Source organism: Colossoma macropomum, unplaced genomic scaffold (genome assembly GCF_904425465.1).
Source record: "Colossoma macropomum unplaced genomic scaffold, Colossoma_macropomum, whole genome shotgun sequence".
Lineage (NCBI taxonomy): Eukaryota > Metazoa > Chordata > Actinopteri > Characiformes > Serrasalmidae > Colossoma > Colossoma macropomum.
Genome location: NW_023494786.1, coordinates 4,292,644 through 4,317,643, shown reverse-complemented (window position 1 = coordinate 4,317,643; position 25,000 = coordinate 4,292,644). Strand labels below are relative to the sequence as shown.

General features: G+C 46.9%; 1 protein-coding gene across 1 annotated transcript in view; it reads right to left on the bottom strand.

The window, feature by feature from the left end:
* The window catches only part of gria4a (glutamate receptor, ionotropic, AMPA 4a), a gene marked incomplete at its 5' end in the record, with an annotated part of 29,754 nt that extends 9,295 nt beyond the window's left edge, over nucleotides 1-20,459 (bottom strand). Inside the window, 3 exons of the mRNA XM_036556608.1 lie at nucleotides 4,411-4,525; nucleotides 14,064-14,311; nucleotides 20,253-20,459. Of these exons, the coding sequence (XP_036412501.1) occupies nucleotides 4,411-4,525; nucleotides 14,064-14,311; nucleotides 20,253-20,459 (570 nt within the window). The remainder of the gene's footprint in view (nucleotides 1-4,410; nucleotides 4,526-14,063; nucleotides 14,312-20,252) is intronic.
* Between the last annotated feature and the right edge of the window lie 4,541 nt (nucleotides 20,460-25,000).

Below are 25,000 nucleotides of genomic sequence, written 5' to 3'. Positions count from 1 at the left end.
ATGTTATTAGATAAGCAGTCATAACTTGGCACAGATAAACAGTAAGTGACGGAGCGAGGGTCCCACGGTAAACACACGTTTACCTGTCTGTGTGGGACCCCCCTCCAAATCACTTCATGTAAAAGGCACGTTCTGCCACGCTGGAATAAATAAACTCAGACAAACACGTGCGTTACTGTTAACACAGAACCAACGAATCAAATGAATCAAATGATTAAAATCTTTTGTAGCTTCTACATTCTTAAAAAAGATTCAAGGGTTCTTTAGTAAAGGCAATGGATCTATTTAGAACAAAGAGTTCTATATAAAACTATTTCATGCTTATATGGTTCTTTTGTATGATGTTATGGTTCTTCAGATTGATGGAGTATGTGTTCTATATAGCATATATATATATATATATATATATATATATATATATATCCTTCCTGGATCGGGGCCTTGTCGTGGCGGAAGGGCTTGTGTGGTCTAGGGATCTTCAGAGCTAAGTCGTCGGGAGCAACATGCTCCTGGTAGGGTCTCCCAGGGCGAACAGGTCTGGAGTGAAGACCCAGACTAACTCGATCCAAAAACCTCCATGATAAACGGACACAGAACATTGTGTACCCTGCCCGGGAGACGGTCACCGGGACCTACCCCTGGAGCCAGGCCTGGGGGTAGCGTCCCTCGGCGAGCGCCTGGTGGCCGGGCAGCCCACGTAACCCGGCCGGGCTCAGCCCGAAGAGGCAACGTGGGGGGACCATGTGGGCCCACCACCCGCAAGGTCCAGCATGGGGGAGTGGTGCAGTGCCGTACAGGCAGTGGGAGATTGCAGGGGGGCCCTTGGTGGCCTAGGCCCCTGCGGCAGAAACTGGCTCTTGGTACGTGGAATGTAACCTCACTGGGGGGGAAGGAGCCGGAGCTTGTGCGGGAGGTTGAGAGGTACCAACTAGATATAGTTGGGCTCACCTCCACCCACAGTATCGGCTCTGGAACCAAACTCCTGGATAGGGGTTGGTCCCTCTCTTTCTCCGGGGTTGCACAAGGTGAGAGGCGTCGGGCAGGTGTGGGGATACTCACGAGTCCCCGGCTGGCGGCAGTGCAGTTGGAGTTTGTCCCGGTGGACGAGAGGGTCGCCTCAATGCGTATTAAAATCGCAGAGAGGAAAACTCTGACTGTTGTGTGTGCTTATGCACCAAACAACAGGTCGGAGTATTCTGCTTTCTTGGAGCAAGTGGGCGGGGTTCTGGAAAGGGTCCCGCCTACAGACTCCATAGTCTTACTGGGAGACTTCAATGCTCATGTTGACAATGACTGGGAGACCTGAAGAGGCGTGATTGGGAAGAACGGCCTGCCCGATCTAAAACCGAATGGTGAATTGTTATTGGACTTCTGTGCCAGGCATGGATTGTCCATAACACCAAGTTCAAACACAAGGATGTTCATAAGTGTACATGGTACCAGAGCTCCTTGGGTCAAAGGTCAATGATTGACTTTGTTGTCGTTTCATCTGACTTGGGACCATATGTTCTGGACACTCGGGTGAAGAGAGGTGCTGAGCTGTCAACTGATCACCATCTGGTGGTGAGTTGGATCAGATGGCAGGGAAGACTGAGGGTTAGACCCGGTAGGCCCAAGCGAATAGTGAGGGTGTGCTGGGAACGACTGTCGGAGGCCCCTGTTCGGAATGATTTTAACTCCCACCTCCGGGAGAGCTTTTCTCATGTCCCGGAGGAGGTAGGGGACATAGAGTCTGAATGGACCCTGTTCAAAATCTCCATTGTGGAAGCTGCCAGGCATAGCTGTGGCCAAAAGCTTGTTGGTGCCTGTCATGGCGGTAACCCAAGAACCCCCTGGTGGACACCGGTGGTGAGGGAGGCCATCAAGCTGAAGAAAGAGGCCTTTAGGGACTGGATGGCCCGAAGGACTCCCGATTCAGCAGATAGGTACCGACAGGCAAAAAAGGTGGCAGCTGCAACGGTGGCAGAAGCAAAATCCAGGGCGTGGGAGGAGGTGAGGCCATGGAAAAAGACTTTTGGTCGGCCTCGAGGAGGTTCTGGACAACTGTCCGGCAACTCAGGAGCGGTCGGGGTGGCTGCGCCCAGGCTGTATTCAGCAGGGGTGGAGAAACTCTGACTTCAAATGAGGATATTGTCGGTCGGTGGAAAGAGCACTTTGAGGAACTCCTTAATCTGGGAGACATGCCTCCCTCACAGGAGTCAGGGCCAGAGGCCTCTGGCGTGTCAAGCTCCATTTCCCTGGTGGAGGTCACTGAGGTAGTTGGCAAGCTCTTCAGTGGCAAGGCACCGGGGGTGGATGAGATTCGTCCGGAGATGCTTAAGGCTCTGGATATTGTGGGGCTGTCGTGGCTGACATGCCTCTGCAATAGTGCATGGACCTCGGGAACAGTACCCTTGGACTGGCAGACCGGGGTGGTGGTCCCTATTTTCAAGAAAGGGGACCGGAGGGTGTGTGCCAACTATCGGGGTATCACACTGCTCAGCCTCCCTGGGAAAGTCTATGCCAAGGTGCTGGAAAGGAGACTTCGACCGATAGTTGAACCTCAGATTGAGGAGGAACAATGCGGATTCCGTCCTGGCCGTGGAACAATGGACCAGCTTTTCACCCTCTCACAGATTGTTGCAACAAGCGGCAGAAATGAGCTTTCTTCGCAGGGTGGCGGGCTACACTCTATTTGATAGGGTGAGGAGCTCGGCCATCCGGGAGGAGCTCGGAGTAGAGCCGCTACTCCTCCGCATTGAGAGGAGCCAGCTGAGGTGGTTCAGGCATCTGATCCGGATGCCCCCTGGACGCCTCCCGGTGGGGGTGTACCAGGCACGGCCTACCGGAATAAGACCCCGGGGTCGTCCTAGGACCCGCTGGAGGGATTATATCTCCAAGTTGGCCTGGGAGCGGCTTAGGGTCCCCGGGAATGAGCTGGAGGAAGTTGCGGGGGACAGGGTCATCTGGGATTCTCTGCTCTCCCAACTGCTACCGCGACCCTATCTGGACTAAGTGGTTAACGATGATGATGATGATGATTATATATATTTATATATATATATATATATATATATATGCTCTAGAACCCATTCTAACAACACATTCTCCATCAGTCCAACTGTTTTACAATGCAAAGAACCATTTAAGCTTAAACATAGAACTTATGGTTCTAACCATTATTTTTTTTTACTAAAGAACCCTTAAAGAACCATAGTTTTAAGTGTGTATGCAATGTTTACATCTTTGATACTGTTCTTACAGGCTGTTATAGGTAACTTAACCTCATAAAATCACACCATGATTCACTTTTTGATCCCCAAACATTGCCAATGGAATGCAGCAACATCAGACTCATGGATGAATTGATTCTTTTGATTCTTTTCAATAAATCTGATTAACCAATTAACAAGTACAGCCAAACAAACAGTCTGTACCATCTGTGCAATGTTTACTCTCACGTGTTTGAATCAATCTCTGATCACCATCTGAATCACTGAATCAGTTCGGAAAACGTGACTCAAAATTCATTTCCAAAGAATTGGTTTGGTGTAAGTGAATCAATTTTTTTGGCTCCACTTCGATAAATCATTCAATCAAACATTTGATTTATTCATTCGCATGGTAGAACTGATTCAAACTTCCCCTTAGTACTACAGTGTGTAAAACACATGATTTGAAAGAATCAGTTTATAAAAATCAATCAAACTTTCCATTGTTACTGTGATGTGAATCATTGAGTTGGATCTTTGATTCCTTAATTTGGACAATTTGTGAGAATTAGTCCAACAGGACTGACACAAACTAGCCCATTGTTATTGAGATAAGAATCATTAAATTGAATGTTGAGTCACTGTAATGCATGATTCGAAAGAATCAGTTCATAAAAATCAGTCAAACGTTCCATTGTCACTGTAATGTGAATCATTGAATTGGACCGTTGATTCATTAATTTGGACAGGTTAGGAGAATGAGTTCAACAGGACTGACTCAGACTGGTCCATTATTATCATGATGTGAATCACTGAATCGAATGTCTGAGTCACTGTAATGCATGATTCGAACAAATCAGCTTGTAAAACTGAATCAAACTGTCCATCCCTGAGATATGAATCACTGAGGTGGACGGTCTGAAAGAATCAGTTTGGTAAAATCAAATAAAACATTCACAAATCCAAATCTTCACCCTGCTTGCCCTCTTCGTTGTCTGTGCTGCTCTGTTGCCCCCTTAGGGCCGGAGGGTGAGCGTACAGGCGGTGAGTGTTTCTGTTTTAACAGTAACTGCCCTTTTCTCTGTGTTCTGGTCAGCGAGGCATCTGATTGGGTTCGCTGTGGTCAGGGTTGCCGTGGCAGAAGTCTCTTTTACGTGACAGACTTTTTTTTCCTCTCTCTCTTTTCGTTACCGCTCTCTTGCGTGACACGGTGGCTAACCTTGGAGTCCCCGCCCCCGCTGCCACACTCCCCTTTGTCGTACCACCATTTATTTTTCAATTTGTCCAACAGGCCTTGTTCATTCAGCTTTAGCACAGCCAGGTTCACTGCGTTTCTTCAGTGCAGCACACGCACAGGCACACGCGCACGCACACGCACACACAGGGGGAGAGGGGACACTCATGGACGGAGACGGAGGACAGGAGGAAAGAGAAAGGGACGGGGTGGAGGAGAGGAGGACGAGGGGACACAAAAGAAAAAGGAGGAGAGACGAGAATGAAAATCGGAAAAGGAAGGAAGCTCAGTTAGTGAAACGTGCTGAAAGATGGCTCTCTGTTCTCTCTCTCTCTCTCTCTGTCCCTTCCTCTCTCTCTGTTCTCTCTCCCTCTCTCTGTCTCTGTTCTCTTCCTCTCTCTCTCTGTTCTCTCTCTCTCTCTCTGTTCTCTTCCTCTCTCTTTTTCTCTTTCACTCTCACCTCTCTCTATCCTTTCTTTCTCTCTTTTACACTTTTTACTCTCTCACTTTCCTTTTCTCAGAGACATACAGAGAGAAAGAGAGAGAGAGAGAGAGAGAGAGAAAGAGAGAGAGAGAAAGAGAATAAGTGTCTCTCTCTCTCTCCTCTGCAGAGGAGGAGTCAAATAGCTCCAGACGGGGGAAGTGTGCGGGGGGTGGTGGGGGGGAGACTTGGAGTGTGAGTGGCATTTTAAACACACACACCCACACACACACACACTTTGTTTCTGTAAATTGTGGGGACACTACATAGACTTCCATTCATTTCCTGGAGACCCAAACCAGAACTAGTACTGACCGTAACCTTAAACATGTATTTAAATAGAACAATGATGACCAGCCTGTGGTCCCCACAAAGAAGAAAGGTCCCCACAGATGAGTGTATAAACAGATTTTGGTCCCCACACCGTGGCATAAACACACACACACACTCACACTCAGAGGGGATTTTAAATGCCACTAAAATGTCCTTCTTTAAGCTGGAAAGTCTCCAGCGTCACTGAGGCTGAATGAGCTGAATCTGCTCTCTGCTGAAGGAGAAAGAAAGGATGTTGTGATGAAAAAGGCTTTTTCTGTACGAGGTCGTCTGTGTGTAAGCGTCTCTCTGTGGGTCAGAAATCTGTCTGCTGTGGCGGCTAATCTGCTCTCTGTGTTTGTGCCCGAGAGAAATGTGGGCTCTTTTTTTGAGGGCCTTTTTTATTTTATACAATAATTATGGAAATAAAGCACAAACGCAAAGATACATTTCTGTAGAGCTGTGTGACTGTAGGGCTGTATTTCTGTAGGGCTGTAAGACTGGACAGCTGTATTTCTACATAGCTATTTGAGTGTAGGGCTGTATTTCTTGAGGGCTGCAAGACTGTAGAGCTGTATTTCTGTATAGCTATTTGACTGTAGGGCTGTGTGACTGTAGAATTGTATTTCTGTAGGGCTGTAAGACTGGACAGCTATATTTCTACATAGTTATTTGACTGTAGGGCTGTATTTCTTGAGGGCTGTGTGACTGTAGGGCTGTGTGACTGTAGGCTGTATTTCTATATAGCTATTTGACTGTAGGGCCGTATTTCTACATAGCTATTTGACTGTAGGACTGTATTTCTTGAGGGCTGCAAGACTGTAGAGCTGTATTTCTGTATAGCTATTTGACTGTAGGGACTGTAAGACTGTATAACTGTATTTCTGTAGGGCTGTAAGACTGGACAGCTATATTTCTACATAGCTATTTGACTGTAGGGCTGTATTTCTTGAGGGCTGTGTGACTGTAGGGCTGTATTTCTGTATAGCTATTTGACTGTAGGGCTGTGTGACTGTAGGGCCGTATTTCTACATAGCTATTTGACTGTAGGGCTGTATTTCTTGAGGGCTGTGTAACTGTAGGGCTGTATAGCTATTTGATTATTTCTGTATAGCTATTTGACTGTAGGGCTGTTTTCCTGTATAGCTGTTTGACTGCAGAACTGTGTGACTGTAGGGCTGTTGTCCTGTATGACTGTAGGGCTGTACTTCTATATAATTGTAGGGCTATATTTCTGTAGAGCTGTATGACTGTAGAGTTGTATGATCGCAAGACTGTATGACTGTAGGGCTGTATTCCTGTAGGGCTGTGTGACTGCAGAGCGGTACTCATGTAAGGCTGCATGATTGCAGGACTGTATTTCTGTATAGCTGTATGTCTGTAGCGCTGTATGACTGTAGGGTTGTATGACTGTAGGGCTGTATTCCTGTAGGGCTGTAATATTGCAGGACTGTATTTCTGTATAGCTGTATGTCTGTACGGCTGTATTCCTGTCAGGGCTGTAATATTGCGGGACTGTATTTCTATATAGCTGTATGTCTGTAGGGCTGCACTACTGTAGGGTTTAACTCCTGTAGGGCTGTATGATGGCAGGACTGTATTTCTGTAGCGCTGTAGGACTGCATGATTGTTTTTCTGTAGGACTGTATTACTGTAAGGCCGTGCTACTTTAGGGCTGTATATCAGATGGTTTGTAAAGCTATAGCGTGTTGAAGAAAGCCGCAGTGTTTGGTAGCTTTGCTTTATAGCTGGCCTGTATGTGCGTGTGCAGGTGAGATGGTCATTTTTTGTATTCCTCTCTCGTCCCATCTGCCTGCTGCAGTGCTCAGGGTATAATCTGTAATCGCTCTCTCTCTCTCTCTCTCTCTCTCTCTCTCTCTCCCCTCCCTTCTTCATTCACGCTCCATCTCTCCTATTCATTCTTCCTTTGTCTGCCCTCGTGTTGGTTCCCTCTCTCGTTAATCACAGTCAGGCTGATCCCACACAGTAACCCGCCGCTCGCGCTGCATCTGACGCTCATTCTCAGCCGACGTGTTTGCGTGGGCAGCAGCGCGTGTTATCTGTCCTGTTATTAAAGGATCTCTAAGGCGCTGTTCTCTGTAGTGGAACTCCGGTTCTATGAGCTCTGTGCGTGTGCAGACTGCAGTAATAAGCCATAACACGAGAGGATTAACTTCAATAGTTTAATTAACAGCGAGCAATCATCCTCACTAGGCTCCGCCCATAAACGTGTTCCTTCTGTAGCTGCTGTTGTGATGTTGGGTAAGATATAGAACGCTGGTAATCACAATATCTACACTCTTTAACAAGATCAAGGGTTCTTTAGTTAAGAGAGTGGTTCTGTATAGAACCATGAACACTCAAAGAACCATTTGCAGGATTAAATGGCTCTTTGCATGGTGAAATTTTTCTGCAGATTGGTGGAGAATGTGTCGTATATGGTTCTGTACAGCATCAAAAAGGGTTCTTCTACTGCTATAATGTCAAGCTTGTAACAATAGAAGAACCTTTTTCATACTATAAAGAACCATATTCCAACAGCGTGAGGAACCATTTCACCATGCACAGAACCAATTAATCATGTAAAGGGTAGGTACTGTTCTACAGTTTCTCATTAGGTTGAATGAATAACTGACTCTAAATGTAGGTATTGTGATATAAACTGAGTCTGTTCTACAGTTTCTCATTAGGTTGAATGAATAATCGACTCTAAATGTAGGTATTGTGATATAAACTGAGTCAGAAGGTTGGATTGGATTTTTATCAGCCTCACAACAGTAGCTACAAAAGAAGCTACTGGGCGGAGCCTGGAGAGGGAGATCAGTGTGCTTTATGCTAAAATGTAACACACACACACACAAACACACACACACACACACACACATGGGGTATGAAAAGAATAACACTTCACGAAAGAGTGATGGGGAAAACAGAGAAGGGAGAAAGAGAGGGAAAGAGAGAGAGACAGAGTGAGAGAGAGAGCTATCCTTGCTGCTGTGCTGTATTAACTGATCTGACTGAGTAAAACATCAGAAGGAAAACAATGATTGTTTATAAAGAAAAAAGAAATGAATAGAGAGAGAGAGAGTGAGAGAGAGAGAGAGAGAGAGAGAGAGAGTGAGAGAGAGAGAGAGAGAGAGAGAGAGAGAGAGGTGGTATCTCTGCAGTCTTCTTCTCCACACAGTCTAACAAACTCCAACTCGCTCCTCATTAAGCGCTCACACTGAACCTTCTCCTCCTCCAGCTCTTCAACACAGAGAGGATCTGTTTACCTCCAAGACCAAACCATCACCTGAGACCTGTTACAGCACCGAGTCTCAGTTCAGGCCCTGTGATCTACTCTCACAGGCCACTTTATTAGAAACACCCACCTCCTGCTTCCACTAACTGGCCACTTTAATTAGAAACTCCCACCTTCTGCCTCCACTAACTGGCCACTATATTAGAAACACCCACTTTCTACTTCCACTAACTGGCCACTTTATTAGAAACACCCACCTTCTGCCTCCACTAACTGGCCACTTTATTAGAAACACCCACTTTCTACTTCCACTGACTGGCCACTTTATTAGAAACACCCACCTCCTGCTTCCACTAACTGGCCATTTTATTAGAAACACCCACTTTCTACTTCCACTAACTGGCCACTTTATTAGAAACACCCACCTTCTAGTTCCACTAACTGGCCACTTTATTAGAAACGCCCACCTTCTGCTTCCACTAACTGGCCACTTTATTAAAAACACCCACCTTCTGCCTCCACTAACTGGCCACTTTATTAGAAACACCCACCTCCTGCTTCCACTAACTGGCCACTTTATCTTAAACTCCCCACTGTACAGCACTACAGAAGTACTTGAACTAAGACACAGTGTTATGCAGGGAACTGCTGTTACACTGCTTTCTCCAGCAGAGGGAGCTCTTACCACATCTACTTCAGTGACAGGTGATTGTGGAGAATGTTTAATAGCTGATTTAAGCCTTAAAGATAGACAGAGCCAGAGCAGGGTGAGAGAGAGAGAGAGAGAGAGAGGTAGAGAGAGAGAGAGAGAGAGAGGGAGAGGGAGAGAGAGAGAGTGAGAGGGAGAGAGAGAGAGAGAGAGGGAGAGAGAGAGAGGGAGAGAGAGAGAGGGAGAGGGAGAGAGAGAGAGAGAGATAGAGGAAGAGAGAGAGAGTCAGAAAGAGAGAGAGAGTCAGGAAGAGAGAGGGAGAGAGAGAGAGAGCGAGAGAGAGAGTGAGGAAGGGAAAGAGAGGGAGAGTAGAGAGAGAGAGAGAGAGAGAGACAGAGAGAGAGAGTGAGAGAGAGAGACAGAGAGAGAGAGAACGAGAGAGAGCGAGAGAGCTGTGGGTTTGTATGTTTACCTGATGCTGGTCCTGTAAAGGAAACAGAGATTAACACACACTGCGGTGTTCATACAGCATGCAGTGAGAAACAGATCCACAGAAGCTCCGCCCACTTTCATTATTAACATCATTTTTCATTATTTGTGCATATTAAACTGACCTTTGACCTTACATGTGGAGTATAACACCCTCTTCAAAATAAAGGTGCAAAAGTGTTCTTTAGAGCAGCGGTTCTCAAATCGGTCCTCAGGAACCCCAGACGGTCCACATTTTTGCTCCAACTCAACTTAGAACACGACCACAGAGCGAAAATGTTGGCTGAGGTCCGGTTTGAGAACCACTGATTTAGAGCTGTAGAAGAACCACTTTTGGTTTTCTGAACGGAGGGTTCTTTAAGAACCACTCTTTAAAATAAAGGTGCCAAAAAGGGTTCCTTTAGAGTGATGCCAGAGAAGAACCACTTCATTAAAGAACCTTTTAAAGGGTGGTTCTTTAAAGAATCACTCGTAAAAATTAAGGTGGCAAAAAGGGTTCTTTCGAGCGACGCCATGTAAGAACCACTTTTGGTTCCATAAAAAACCTTTCAATGCAGGGTTCTTTAAGAACCACTCTTTAAAATAAAGCAACCAGAAAAGGGTTCTTTTGGTGTAATGCCAGAGAAGACCTACTTGTGTTTTAATAACGAATCTTTCATTGGAGGGTTCTTTGAGAACCGCTTTTTAAAATAAAGGTGACAAAAAGAGTTATTTGGAGCGACGCCATGGAAGAACCATTTTTGGTTCCCTAATAAACCGTTCAATGGATGGTTATTTAAAGAACCACTCTTCAAGGGTTCTTTGGAGCAACGCCATTGGCGATCCACTAATGAAATGTGTAAAGAATCTCCACACAGATTAATAAACCTTTTATACCAGTTAGAAAAGTATATCCAAGCAAAGAACGCATTAAGAACCTTTATTTTTACAGTGAATGTTTACAGGAACCGTTCTCAGTGCTCACCACTCTGAGGCTGTGGGTGGAGCTGAACTGAATGGGTGGGGCCAAACTGCCGTAGGCTGAATGGGTGGAGCTAAAAAGCCATAGGCAGAATGGTGGGGTTGAAAAGCTGTAGGCTGAATGGGTGGAGCTAAACTGCTGTAGGCTAAATGGGTGGGGCTAAACTGCCATAGGCTGAATGGGTGGGGCTAAAAAGCCGTAGGCCGAATGGGTGGAGCTAAACTGCCGTAGGCTGAATGGTGGAGCTAAACTGCTGTAGCTGAATGGTGGAGCTAAACTGCTGTAGCTGAATGGTGGAGCTAAACTGCTGTAGACTGAATGGTGGGGCTAAACTGCTGTAGCTGAATGGTGGAGCTAAACTGCTGTAGACTGAATGGTGGAGCTGAACTGCTGTAGCTGAATGGTGGAGCTAAACTGCTGTATGCTGAATGGTGGGGCTAAACTGCTGTAGACTGAATGGTGGAGCTAAACTGCTGTAGCTGAATGGTGGAGCTAAACTGCTGTAGACTGAATGGTGGGGCTAAACTGCTGTAGCTGAATGGTGGGGCTAAACTGCTGTAGCTGAATGGTGGAGCTAAACTGCTGTAGCTGAATGGTGGAGCTAAACTGCTGTAAGTTGAATGGTGGAGCTAAACTGCTGTAGGCTGAGTGGGTGGGGCTAAACTGCTGTAGGCTGAATGGGTGGAGCTAAACTGCTGTATGCTGAATGGGTGGGGCTAAACTGCTGTAGCTGAATGGTGGAGCTAAACTGCTGTATGCTGAATGGGTGGGGCTAAACTGCTCTAGACTGAATGGGTGGAGCTAAACTGCTGTAGCTGAATGGTGGGGCTAAACTGCTGTAGCTGAATGGTGGAGCTAAACTGCTGTAGCTGAATGGTGGAGCTAAACTGCTGTAGACTGAATGGTGGGGCTAAACTGCTGTAGACTGAATGGTGGAGCTAAACTGCTGTAGCTGAATGGTGGAGCTAAACTGCTGTAGACTGAATGGTGGGGCTAAACTGCTGTAGACTGAATTGTGGAGCTAAACCGCTGTAGCTGAATGGTGGAGCTAAACTGCTGTAGCTGAATGGTGGAGCTAAACTGCTGTAGCTGAATGGTGGGGCTAAACTGCTGTAGCTGAATGGTGGGGCTAAACTGCTGTAGCTGAATGGTGGAGCTAAACTGCTGTAGACTGAATGGTGGGGCTAAACTGCTGTAGCTGAATGGTGGGGCTAAACTGCTGTAGCTGAATGGTGGGGCTAAACTGCTGTAGCTGAATGGTGGAGCTAAACTGCTGTAGCTGAATGGTGGAGCTAAACTGCTGTAGACTGAATGGTGGAGCTAAACTGCTGTAGACTGAATGGTGGGGCTAAACTGCTGTAGCTGAATGGTGGAGCTAAACTGCTGTAGCTGAATGGTGGAGCTAAACTGCTGTAGACTGAATGGTGGAGCTAAACTGCTGTAAGTTGAATGGTGGAGCTAAACTGCTGTAGCTGAATGGTGGAGCTAAACTGCTGTAGCTGAATGGTGGGGCTAAACTGCTGTAGCTGAATGGTGGAGCTAAACTGCTGTAGCTGAATGGTGGAGCTAAACTGCTGTAAGTTGAATGGTGGAGCTAAACTGCTGTAGCTGAATGGTGGAGCTAAACTGCTGTAGGCTGAATGGGTGGAGCTAAACTGCTGTATGCTGAATGGGTGGGGCTAAACTGCTGTAGCTGAATGGTGGAGCTAAACTGCTGTATGCTGAATGGGTGGGGCTAAACTGCTCTAGACTGAATGGGTGGAGCTAAACTGCTGTAGACTGAATTGTGGAGCTAAACTGCTGTAGCTGAATGGTGGAGCTAAACTGCTGTAGCTGAATGGTGGGGCTAAACTGCTGTAGCTGAATGGTGGAGCTAAACTGCTGTAGCTGAATGGTGGAGCTAAACTGCTGTAGACTGAATGGTGGGGCTAAACTGCTGTAGACTGAATGGTGGAGCTAAACTGCTGTAGCTGAATGGTGGAGCTAAACTGCTGTAGACTGAATGGTGGGGCTAAACTGCTGTAGACTGAATTGTGGAGCTAAACCGCTGTAGCTGAATGGTGGAGCTAAACTGCTGTAGCTGAATGGTGGAGCTAAACTGCTGTAGCTGAATGGTGGAGCTAAACTGCTGTAGCTGAATGGTGGAGCTAAACTGCTGTAGACTGAATGGTGGGGCTAAACTGCTCTAGCTGAATGGTGGGGCTAAACTGCTGTAGCTGAATGGTGGAGCTAAACTGCTGTAGCTGAATGGTGGAGCTAAACTGCTGTAGACTGAATGGTGGAGCTAAACTGCTGTAGCTGAATGGTGGGGCTAAACTGCTGTAGCTGAATGGTGGAGCTAAACTGCTGTAGGCTGAATGGGCAGGGCTAAAGTGTTGTGGGCTGAATGAGTGAGGCCAAACTGCTGTAGGCTGAAGGGTGGAGCTAAAGTGCTGTAGGCTGAATGGGTGGGGCCAAACTGCCGTAGGCTGAATGGGCGGGGCTAAACGGCTGTAGGCTGAATGGGCGGGGCTAAACTGCCGTAGGCTGAATGGGCAGGGCTAAAGTGCTGTAGGCTGAATGGGCAGGGCTAAAGTGTTGTGGGCTGAATGGGTGAGGCCAAACTGCTGTAGGCTGAAGGGGCGGGGCTAAAGTGCTGTAGGCTGAATGGGTGGGGCCAAACTGCCATAGGCTGAATGGGCAGGGCTAAACTGCTGTAGGCTGAATGGGCGGGGCTAAACTGCCGTAGGCTGAATGGGCAGGGCTAAAGTGCTGTAGGCTGAATGGGCAGGGCTAAAGTGCTGTGGGCTGAATGGGCAGGGCTAAAGTGTTGTGGGCTGAATGGGTGAGGCCAAACTGCTGTAGGCTGAAGGGGCGGGGCTAAAGTGCTGTAGGCTGAATGGGTGGGGCCAAACTGCCGTAGGCTGAATGGGCAGGGCTAAACTGCTGTAGGCTGAATGGGCGGGGCTTACCTGTGGGGACAATGAACTTAATTAACAGTGACCGAAACAGTGAGTTCTGCTCTCTGTCAGAGTGAGAGAGCAGCACTTAGAGGAACCTGCACCCACTCACTACTGAGAACAGAAGGAAGGACAGACTGAAATAAAGAGAAAACAGAAAGAGAGAGAAAAGGAGAGAGAGGGGGGAGAGGGAGAAAGAGACAGTGAACGAGGGAGAGAAAGAGTGAGAGAGAAAGAAAGAGTGAGAGATGGAGGGAGAGAAAGAGAAAGTGTTAGAAAGAGAGAGAGAGAGAGAGAGAGAGGAAGGGAGAAAAAAGGAGAGAGAGGGGGAGAGGGAGAAAGAGAAAGTTAACGAGGGAGAGAGTGAGTGAGAAAGAGAGAGAAAGAGAAAGAGCGAGAGATGGAGGGAGAGAAAGAGTGAGAGAGAGAAACAGAGAGAAAACAGAAAAACAGAAAGAGAGAGAGGGCGAGCGAGCGAGGTAGAGGCTCAGTAGGGTAGATGGAATACTATAACAGCTCAGTTATAAAGCTATTATAACCGCCAGGTGTTATAATACTCCACCCACCTTAGCTGCGAGCCTTTGGGCGTGGCCACTCCATATCCCTTGGAGTCCAGGTTCCCTCCGACCTTCATGGTATCGCAGGGCTTCCTCTGCTCCGTGTACTCGTTCATGGTGGATTCCAGCAGGAAGGCGTACTTCCCCTTCGACTTCCTGACCCGCGCCACGCCCTCAGCCGTCGTCTTCGTGAAGACGCTCGGTTCCGCCGACTTCATGTACGCCCACATCTTCTCATACACAGCGATCTTCGACCTCTGGGGGGCAGCAGTGAGGGGGGCAGGGGGAGGGGCAGGTTACTGCAGTGCTTTAGCTTTAGCTACGAGGCTAATGTGGCTAAAAAAACAATGGAAGCTTATAGACAATTATTAGCGTCAGTTAGCATCACCTGTTTATAGCCAGTCTTGAAGTAAAGGATTAGAACCCATGGTTTTGCGTTCTAATGTGAATTAGCTTAATGGGTCCCATTGGAGAACACTAGTTTCCTGTAGAACACCTTTAGATCCCATTAGGAACCCATTAGCTGAATCTGGAATCAGAACACCTGTTAAACCATTAGAGTCCTTTACACTCTAATATCAACCATTTTGGAAAACACAAGACTCCTGGACACCACTAGGAACCAGCAGAACCCTTTAATAGGTTCTACTTTTAATTTTTAGTAGGCTTTTTTCAGTAGGTTTCTGCTGTTGCCCTGGGACACGGATGACGTAAGACAGGAACCGTATCACTTTCATCACTTTGACATTAATAGACATGCTCCATGCTTTCAAGCTAGCTACACTCTTAAAAAGGATGGTTCTCAAGGGTTCTTCAGTAACAACGCCGATTCTATATAGAATCATGAACACTCAAAGAACCCTTTGCGGGCTTAAATGTTTCACTTCATGGTGAAATGGTTCTTGAGATTGATGGAGAATGTGTTGTAGATGGTTCTGTGTAGCACCAAAAAGAGTTCTGCTATTGTACTGATGTCAAGCTTGTGGCAATTGAAGAACGCTTTTTGGTGCTAAACAAAACCTTTTTCAAAAAGGTTCTATGTAAAACAATGTACAACACATTCTCCATCAATCTGAAGAACCATTTCACCCTACAGAGAACCATTTAAGCATGCAAACGGCTCCTTGAGCGTTCATGGTTCTATAGACCCATTGTCTTTACTAAAGAACCCTTGGAGAACCGTTTTTTTAAGAGTGTAACTCTGGCTGACTGCAGTGGATACAGTCAGCTAAAATAGCTGTGAGACTGAACTAATTGTCGAAATCTCCCCCATCAGGAGATCAGGAGTTTGATCCCCGGTGATGCCACAGCATCAGGAGGTCCATGAGAGCCTAACTGTCCTCTCGCTCTCTCTGGGTGGGTCGAGTGGTCCTCCTTATCCCCCCAGCACTCAGCGTGATGGTAGCCAGCACAGGCGTCTGTTGGCTGGCGTAACAGAATTAGCAGTTAGTGTTCTCCTGCAAGCGTGTTGAGCTCCAGTGACGTTGCGTTTAGTGCATTTAGTTTGGAAAGATGTGGTGGAGCTTGGAGGAGCTCACGCTGGTCCTCACCCTCCCAGCTACCATGCCCTTTTCCCGTTCCACCTTAAATCATGCGGCAGTTCCAATCTGGCGCCCAAAACGTACCTCACGCAAGGACGCGAATGCAGACTTCCAGCTACACAGACGGGGTTTCACATGTCGTTATGTTCATAAATGTCTACGACATTTCATAATGCACTTCTGAGTGTTTTACAGCAGGGGGCGCTGTAACAACAGCCAAGCCTGTCCAAGCGGTCTCAGACCACCGGCATGTTTCTCAACTGCAGACGAGCAGCTGAGTCTCACGCAAAGAAACCTTACATAAACATAAACATATGATCCATTATGGCCTTTCATTCCAGCAGGAGAGGCAAAGCAGCTCACTCTGCTCCACTGTCCACCTTTAGCTGCTGGGGCTGTTGGAGCAACAGTAGATCCTCTGTATTTGTCCTCTAGCGCCCCCTTCAGTACTGAGTGTTTTAACCGCCACAGCAATGTAAGGATGCACGGTGAGTTTGTACGGAAGGGCTGAGCGTGGAACAGGAAAATTTGAACAAGGAGCTGAGGCGGCGGAATGTAACTGCTGCACTATTTAAGGTGGAACGGAGAAATTTGACCAAGAAGCTGAGGCACTGGAATGTAACTGCTGCACCATTTAAGGTGGAATGGGAAAATCTGACCAAGAAACTGAGCCGCCAGAATGTAACTGCTGCACTATTTAAGGTGGAACGGGAAAATTTGACCAAGGAGCTGAGGCGCCTGAATGGAACTGCTGCACCATTTAAGGTGGAATGGGAAAATTAGAACAAGAAGCTGAGGCACCAGAATGTAACTGCTGCACCATTTAAGGTGGAATGGGGAAATTTATACAAGGAGCTGAGGTGCCGGAATGTAGCTGCTGCACCATTTAAGGTGGAATGGGAAAATTTGACCAAGGAGCTGAGGCGCCGGAATGTAGCTGCTGCACCATTTAAGGTGGAACAGGGAAATTTATACAAGGAGCTGAGGTGCCAGAATGTAACTGCTGCACTATTTAAGGTGGAATGGGAAAATTTGACCAAGAAACTGAGGCACCAGAGTGTAACTGCTGCACCATTTAAGGTGGAATGGGAAAATTCAAACAAGAACCTGAGTCGCCTGAATGTATGTGCTGCACCATTTAAGGTGGAATGGGAAAATTTGACCAATATGCTGAGCCGTCAGTGTGATAGAGGGTTAGAGGGTGTGATAGAGGGATACCTAGATAACGGGGGGGGCTGTACATGACTACACTGGGCAGAAAGCCCTCCCTTCCAAAAAAATAAATACAAAGATAAAAGGTAAAGATGAAGCAATGCATCTGCACTGTTCACTGTAGCGATTAGTGGCATTAACGGTACTCTGTGCAGGGCTGTATCTAATAACAGTGTAATTTCATGCATGGGGTGTGATATCTACTGCAGTGTGTGTGTGTGTGTGTGTGTGTGTGTCTAGGAAGGTCATTGTGTGTGTGAGCTTCTCCCTTTTCACACTTCATAAGAAACAACACATTCTTCATTTCTGCTGCTAACACCACAGCAGTGTGTGAGTGTGTGTGTGTGTGTGTGTGTGTGTGTGTGTGTGGCAGAGCGGTGCAGTGGTCTGTGACGGGCAGCAATCCCATAATAATGTCAGTCACGTCCGGTCTGGAGCACTGCAGCAACCCGGCAACGGACTTAAATAAAACATCAAACACACATACACATAAACAAACACATAAACAAACACATCAACACACACATAAACAAATGCGTCCAGGCGCTTAACCTGCATGTGCAGAGTGCAACGCACACAAAGCATCCAAAGCAGGGGTCTCACACTCAGACCACCTGGGGGCCACTAGCCCGGTGGTCTTCTCCAAGAGGGGGTGGGTAGAAAAAATGCTGAGAAAACGTGTGAATTTTAACTACATATCATAGACGAGATATAAATGTCTAGTAGTAGGAAGAAAGACTGATAGACCTTGGGGGTCCCACTCCTCTTCCTCTGTCAAATTCGATCTGCTCCTTTCCAGAAAAGGCGTTACAGGTTCTCAGACCACAACAATCATTTTTCAGGGTTCATTTATACCTTATGGAATTTCTCTAATGAACTCTTGAGCCACTAAGGCTGCGTTCACACAGCAGGGAAAAGCTGTCTGAATCTGTTTTTTTAGGCTGTTCAGTGTGAACAGATCAGCTCCTAAACTGACCCTCTTCACCCAGCTCATCCAGAGATAAACACTCTGAGTAGTGCGATCAGGATCAAACACTCCTGGAGGATCAGCTCCATCTTCTCCACCATCACAGGAGCTAGGTATATAAGGTGTTTCCAATAAAGTGGCCAGTTAATGGAAATAGAAGGTGGATGTTTCTAATAAAGTGGCCAGTTAGTGGAAGCAGAAGGTAGGTGTTTCCAATAAACTGGCCAGATAGTGGAAGTAAAAGGTAGGTGTTTCCAATAATGTGGCTAGTTAGCAGAAATGGAAGGTGGGTGTTTCTAATAAAGTGTCCATTTAGCGGAAGTAGAAGGTGTGTGTTTCTAATAAAGTGGCCAGTTATTGATGTATCTAAAGGTGCTGATTCGACTGCATCAGTTTTGAAACCCTAAACTGAGTCGTATCTGATTTTCGTCCCCGAGTGTGACGGTTCTGGTACGCAGTGGTTCTGGAGTGTGTGTAAAGCGTCAGATCTGAACTGCTGGCTGTTTCTGTACCGCGTGTTAAATTTTTAACAGCCTCCTCGTTCCTCGACAGCAGGTGCGGTACAGTAATAATGGAGCAGGAGGAGAAACTGAGAGCGGTACAGTGCTCCTCATCACAGCTCTCTCTCTCTGTCTCTCATCCACTCTCAATCTCTCTCGCCCTTACACTCTCCTACCACTCTCTCTCATCTGTTCAGTCTCCCTCGCATTTCATCTTTCTGACTCTTACCACTCGTTGTCTCTCTCTCAGCCTCTTCTTCCCACCCTTTAACTCTCAGGTCTGCGTTATGGCTGATCTCAGACCTGCTGGCTCAGCCCTGGTGCTTTGGAAATTGCTAATAAGTAATGGTGGTTAATAAAAACATGAAGCTGCTTTTGGATGAACTGTCTTCCTATATTGCGTGTAGGGTTGCCACCTTTTTCGCACCAGCATTATGTGACAGGCACATCTCCGAACAATAACAACACACTGTTGAATGATATACGGACTAACATTAGGCCAAAAAAGTGAGTTCATTCAGCTCAACAAACACCACCCAACAGGACAAAACATGCACTAAGCTGCGAGAGGAGCTCATTTTCCTTCTCCCTGCAGTTCGACTGTGACCTGAAATGTTGTGAATTTCAGTCGTCTCGTCACGAACTTGATGATTAAGGGTCAAATTGAGCTCAGTTTAAGCCGTTAGCCTCGTCTTCAGATCACGGAAAGGAATATAAACGGTTGCACTGTTTTCTACGAAGCTGAAGTCGCTTCTTATTCACCGGCTTCTTGTTTAGTAAGAGGTGCCAGAATATAACTGTAACTGTATAAGGGGGAACAGAAATATTCAAACAAGAGGCAGACAGGATGCCAACTTCAGCCTCATCCATTTTTTTAGCAGCCAGTTTTGTTATTATATTGTGGAGATGTGTATTCGAGCATGACTGCTGTTACTGAGGAGCTCTGAGTTATGAGCTCCGAGTTTGAAGATCTGAGTTTGGAGCTCCAACTTTGAAGCTCAGAGTTTGGTATGTGAGTTTGGAGATCTGAGTTTGGAGCTCAGAGTTTCGTATCTGAGTTTGAAGCTCAGAGTTTGAAGCTCAGAGTTTGGTATCTGAGTTTGAAGCTCAGAGTTTGAAGCTCAGAGTTTGGTATCTGAGTTTGAAGCTCAGAGTTTGGTATCTGAGTTTGAAGCTCAGAGTTTGGTATCTGAGTTTGAAGCTCAGAGTTTGAAGCTCAGAGTTTGGTATCTGAGTTTGAAGCTCAGAGTTTGAAGCTCCGAGTTTGAAGCTCCGAGTTTGAAGCTCCGAGTTTGAGGCTCCCAGTTTGATGCTCCCAGTTTGATGCTCCCAGTTTGGAGCTCCGAGTTTGAAGCTCCGAGTTTGGTATCTGAGTTTGAAGCTCAGAGTTTGAAGCTCAGAGTTTGAGGCTCCCAGTTTGATGCTCCCAGTTTGAAGCTCCCAGTTTGAAGCTCTGAGTTTGAAGCTCCGAGTTTGAAACTCTGATTTTGGTATCTGAGTTTGGAGCTCCGAGTTTGAAGCTCTGAGTTTGAAGCTCCGAGTTTGGTATCTGAGTTTGAAGCTCAGAGTTTGAAGCTCAGAGTTTGAGGCTCCCAGTTTGATGCTCCCAGTTTGATGCTCCCAGTTTGAAGCTCCGAGTTTGGTATCTGAGTTTGGAGGCTCTGACAGGCATGTCTCCTCTCATTGGATTTATGAGTCAGGAGGATATAAACTCCTCCATTCTAGACTCTGTTACTCTGAGTCAGTCATTCATACAGTTATTCTGATAAACTGGGTGTTTCCTTTCAAATGAGACTGAGATCATGACTGTAGCCCAGAGTATGACAGAACAGTGCCCCCTTTACTTTGGGTATGAAGTATCAGGCTAAAATGGGGTTTACAGGTTAAAACATTTTACAGGTTAAGTCTCAGTAAATGAAACGTTAAATTCAGACGTATTGTGGTCATTAGGGCAGGTTTGGTCAGCACACACTCTCACCCTGAAGAACTCTTTGGTGGATCCAGCGTCCAGCGTTCCGTATGCTATCTCCGTCTGCTTGGCCAAATCCTCGGCACTCTCTATGGGAGACACCATCCGCTCCACGGTGAGGAACGCAGCCAGATTAGCCGTGTAGGAGGAGATGATGATCAGGGTGAAGAACCACCAAACACCTCCTACGATACGACCTGAGAGAGACCTGCGAGAGAGAGACAAAGAGGGAGAGGAGAGAGAGAGAGAGAGAGAGAGAGAGGCTTTAACGATCAGATCTAAAAAACGTTTTGGGAACAGTTCTCTTCTGATCTGTGACCCGAAGTCCTGTTTGGAGGGAATATGTTTCCACACACACTTTAAATTGGCCTTGAAACTAAACCTGAACCGCCATCCACGCAGCAGACGGGGCTAGAACTTTAAGAAGGGGTGGCCAGGTCAGACCCAGAGATTTTGTCAGGGATGTCACTGTTAGTCCAGTATGGAACTGTGCCACACGGCTGAATCTCAGAGGGCTATTTATTAGACATGTGATGCACTTTATGGGTGCAGGAGCCACTATTTTAATATGTGGTGCACTATGTAGGGAGCAGGGAGCCATTTGAGATACAGCCAGTGTTTTGATCAGGACTCGGAGGCGCAGCGTGTTGTTTTGAATGAAACAGCTTTGTTGTACACAGAGCGTCTGTAGGGGCTGCGTTTCACGTGCAGTGTGAACTCCCATGTCGCGCCATGTCAGTCGTTTTTGCACAGTGTGAGTGTATAAATCTCACACAGAGGCAGCCTGTAACACCAGCTCTACACACACACTGCACTCAGAGTAACTCAGCACAGTGACATCATCAGATTAATTACCCTCATTATCATTAATTTACTCTGCACTGCTGATACGATCAGAGGTACATCACCGCAAACACACACACACACACACCACACACACACACACACTCATGTACACACACACACTCACACACTCACTCACACACACACTCACATACGCTCACACACACTCATGTACACACACATACACACACACTCACAAACTCACACACACACACACACACGCTCACACACATACAAACATTCACACACACACGCTCACACAGACACACACATACACACACACACGCTCACACATATACACAGACACACACACACACACACATACACGCTCACACACAGACACACACACACACACTCACACACAGACACACACTCACACACACACGCTCACACAGACACACACATATACACACACACACACGCTCACACACAGACACACACACACACACACAGACACACACACACACACACACACACACACATACACACACACAGAGTCTTTAGCCATTCCAGTGTGAACAGCCTGCTGCCAAATAATATTAATAACAGTGCATACAACCACTCTCTCTCTCTCTCTCTCTCTCTCTCTCATCTCTCTCTCCCTCTCTCTCATATCTCTCTCTCTCCTCCCTCTTCCCTTTATCTCTCTCTCATATCTCTCTCTCTCCTCCCTCTTCTCTCTCATCTTTCCTCTTTCTCTTTCTCTCTCTCCCTCTCTCTCTCTCTTCTCTCTTCTCCCTCTTCTCTCTCATCTCTCTCTCATCTCTCTCCTCTTTCTCTCTCTCTCCATCTCTCTCTCCTCTCTCTCTCCTCTCTCTCTCTCTCCTCTCTCTCTTTCTCTCTCTCCCTTCTGTTTTTCTCCTCCTCTCTCTGTCCTCTTTTTTCCTTTCTCTCCTCTTTTTCTCTTTCTTTCTCTCTCTCCTTTTTTACTCTTTCTCTCTCTCTCTCTTTGAAGAACTCTGTATCTTTTATCTGAAATAACAGGCTGGCATTTAATGTTTTCCTCCTGACCCTCACTGCTGTGTGTGTGTGTGTGTGTGTGTGTGTGTGTTAAGGACAGAGCGGCTGTTGCTGATGCGCTGCAGAGCAGGAATGAATTCTAAACAGGAGAAAGAGAGAGAGAGACAGAAAGAGAGAGATAGATGGAGAGAGACAGAGAGAGAGAGAGAGAGAGAGAGAGAGAGAGAGACAGAAATAATAATAATAATGATAATAATAGAACATTTAAATCCAGAAGGTGATCATGGTTCAGTCCTGTGTGTGTTTCATGTTTTTGATGTATTTATATCGTGTGGGAGGGGGCGGATCTTCCCAGCATTCTTAGCATGGTTTTGGCTCTATTAATGATCCTTGACCTTTTCATCAGCAGCTCCATTCAGGTTTGAATCTATTTAACATCTCTCTGTTATTATACCCATCACTGAGTTTGTGTTCAGTGAGTATTTTGGTTGTAATAAAAATAAACAGCATTTACAGCCAGATCAGTTTATAAACGCTGATGTAAGAGAGATCAACAACCACACAATAAAATCGAGAAAAACACTGAGATTTTCCTCCGATTTAAAGTAAATGCTGATGTAATATGTAAACATGTAAATATGTAGAGGAGGAGATAGAGGAGGTGGAGGTGCTGGAGGAGGAGGAGGAGGAGGAAGAGGAAGGGGAGGAGCTGGAGGAGGAGGAGGAGGAGGAAGAAGAGGAAGAGGAGGAGCTGGAGGAGGAGAAGGAGGTAGTGGAGAAGGAGGAGGTGGAGGAGGTAGAAGAGCAGGAGGAGGAAAAGGAGGGGGAGGTGGAGGAGTTGAAGAAGGAGGAAGAGAAGGGGTTAGAAAAGGAGGAGGAGCTGGAAGAGGTGGAGGAGAAGGAGGTAAAGGAGGTGGTGGAGGACGTGGAGGAGGTTGAGGAGGTGGAAGAGTTTGAGGAGGTGCAGGAGCTGGAGGAGGAGTTTGTGGAGGAGGTGGAGGAGGAACTGGGGAGAAGGGACAGGAGGAGGGTTTGGGGAGAAAGTGGAGGATGTGAAGGAGGAGGAGGTGGAGAAACTGGAGAAGGAGCTGGAGGAGGATGTGAAGGAGGAGGAGGTGGAGAAACTGGAGAAGGAGCTGGAGGAGGATGTTGAGGAGGAGCAGGTGGATGATGTGGAGGAGGTGTAGAAGGTTGAGGAAGTGTAGGAGGTGGAGGAGGAGGAGGAAGAGGAGGTGTAGGTCTTGTAGCTGGTCTCTCTGCTCGTGCAGGACTCCGAGGTCTCTGAGTGTGAATTTGAACATTCTGTCACTGCAGTGTTGTTTGCAGCCAATGAGAGGAGACGTGCCTGTCAGAGCGCAGTGATATGATTGGCTGGCTGTGACAGAGTGTAAACGTCTAATCAGTGTGTATCTGTGTGTGTGTTTGTGTGTGTGTGTGTGTGTGTGTAATGAATGCGGAGTGACAGGCGTGTCAGAGTGTATACGGTCCAGCACACACACTGCCTCTCTCACACACACACACACACAACATCCACAGCATCAGTGAGACAGAACTGATACAACACACACACACACACACACACACACTCACACACACACACACACACAGTCACACACACTCCATATGTATATATCCTTGTTTCTACACTGACTGTCCACTATATCAGCTCCACTGACCGTATAGTTTCACTCTGTAGTTCCACAGTTACAGACTGTAGTCCATCTGTTTCTCTGCATACTCTGTTACCCTGTTCTTCAGGGGTCAGGACCCCCACAGAGCAGGTACTATTTGGGTGGTGGGTCATTCTCAGCACGTACCACCAAAACAGCTCTGGTCCTCTAAGGCATGGACTCTACAAGACCTCCGAAGTTTCTCTGTTGTATCTGGCACCAGCAGATCCTTTAAGTCCTGTAAGCTGCAAGGCTGAGATGCTGATCTGCTGTCCCAGCTCGTCCCAAAGACCCTCAGATTGAGAACTGGGGAGTTTGAAGGTCAGGCCAACTCCTCCAACTCTCCATCATGTTCCTCAAACCGTTCCTGAACAATATTTTTGGCAGGTCATCCTGCTGAGAGAGGCCACTGCCATTGGGCAACACCATCGCTGTAAAGGGTGTACCTGGTCCTCAACCTTGTTAAGGTAGATGGCACGTGTCAAACTGACGTCCACGTGAATGCCCAGACCGGAATACCGGTGCATCCTGGTCCATGGTTTCTCCAGGTAAAAGGTGCCAACCTACTTGGCTGGTGTAAAAGAAAATGAGACTAGACCAGGAGATCTTCTTCCATCGCTCCAAGGACCAAGTCCGGTGCTCGTGTGGCCATCGTAGGAGCTTTCGATGGTGGACCGGGGTCAGCTTGGCACTCTGAAGCCCATTTTATTCCACAGCAGACGTGGTAACCTTGCCGTGTGTGATACACTCCTATGTTAATCAATGCAGCCTTTCACACTGGCTACGCTACAGTACACAATCTAGGCCAAACTAATCAACCTACGTGAATCTCCCTCTCTTCATACAGCTCCACATCATATAGTGAGAAAGCATATTCATAGAACATGATCCTCACAGGTTTCATATCAAAATGCTCCGTTATCTTCATCACTACTTTCCAAAACCACTGCAGCAGCTTCAGCAGCTGTAAACTCTCTGAGCGCCATTTCACATGAGTCTCCGATGTGGACTGAATGAAGAATGAAGGGTTTCCGGCGTGATGGTCAGTCCTTAGTGATTTCCTGAGTGTCCATTGGTCAGTTTCACACAGAATGTAGACGGACACACGAATCCACCAGTTCCACACGGTGAGAGGCAGATGACGTGTATCTCAGCCCCTCTTCATAGGCTCATAACTCCGGATGTGAGTCTCGTATGATCTCGTGATGAGAGGGAATGGAAAGGGCGACTCTACAGATTCAGGAAGTGTTTGAACTGGATTTCTGAGCTGGATCATCACAAAGA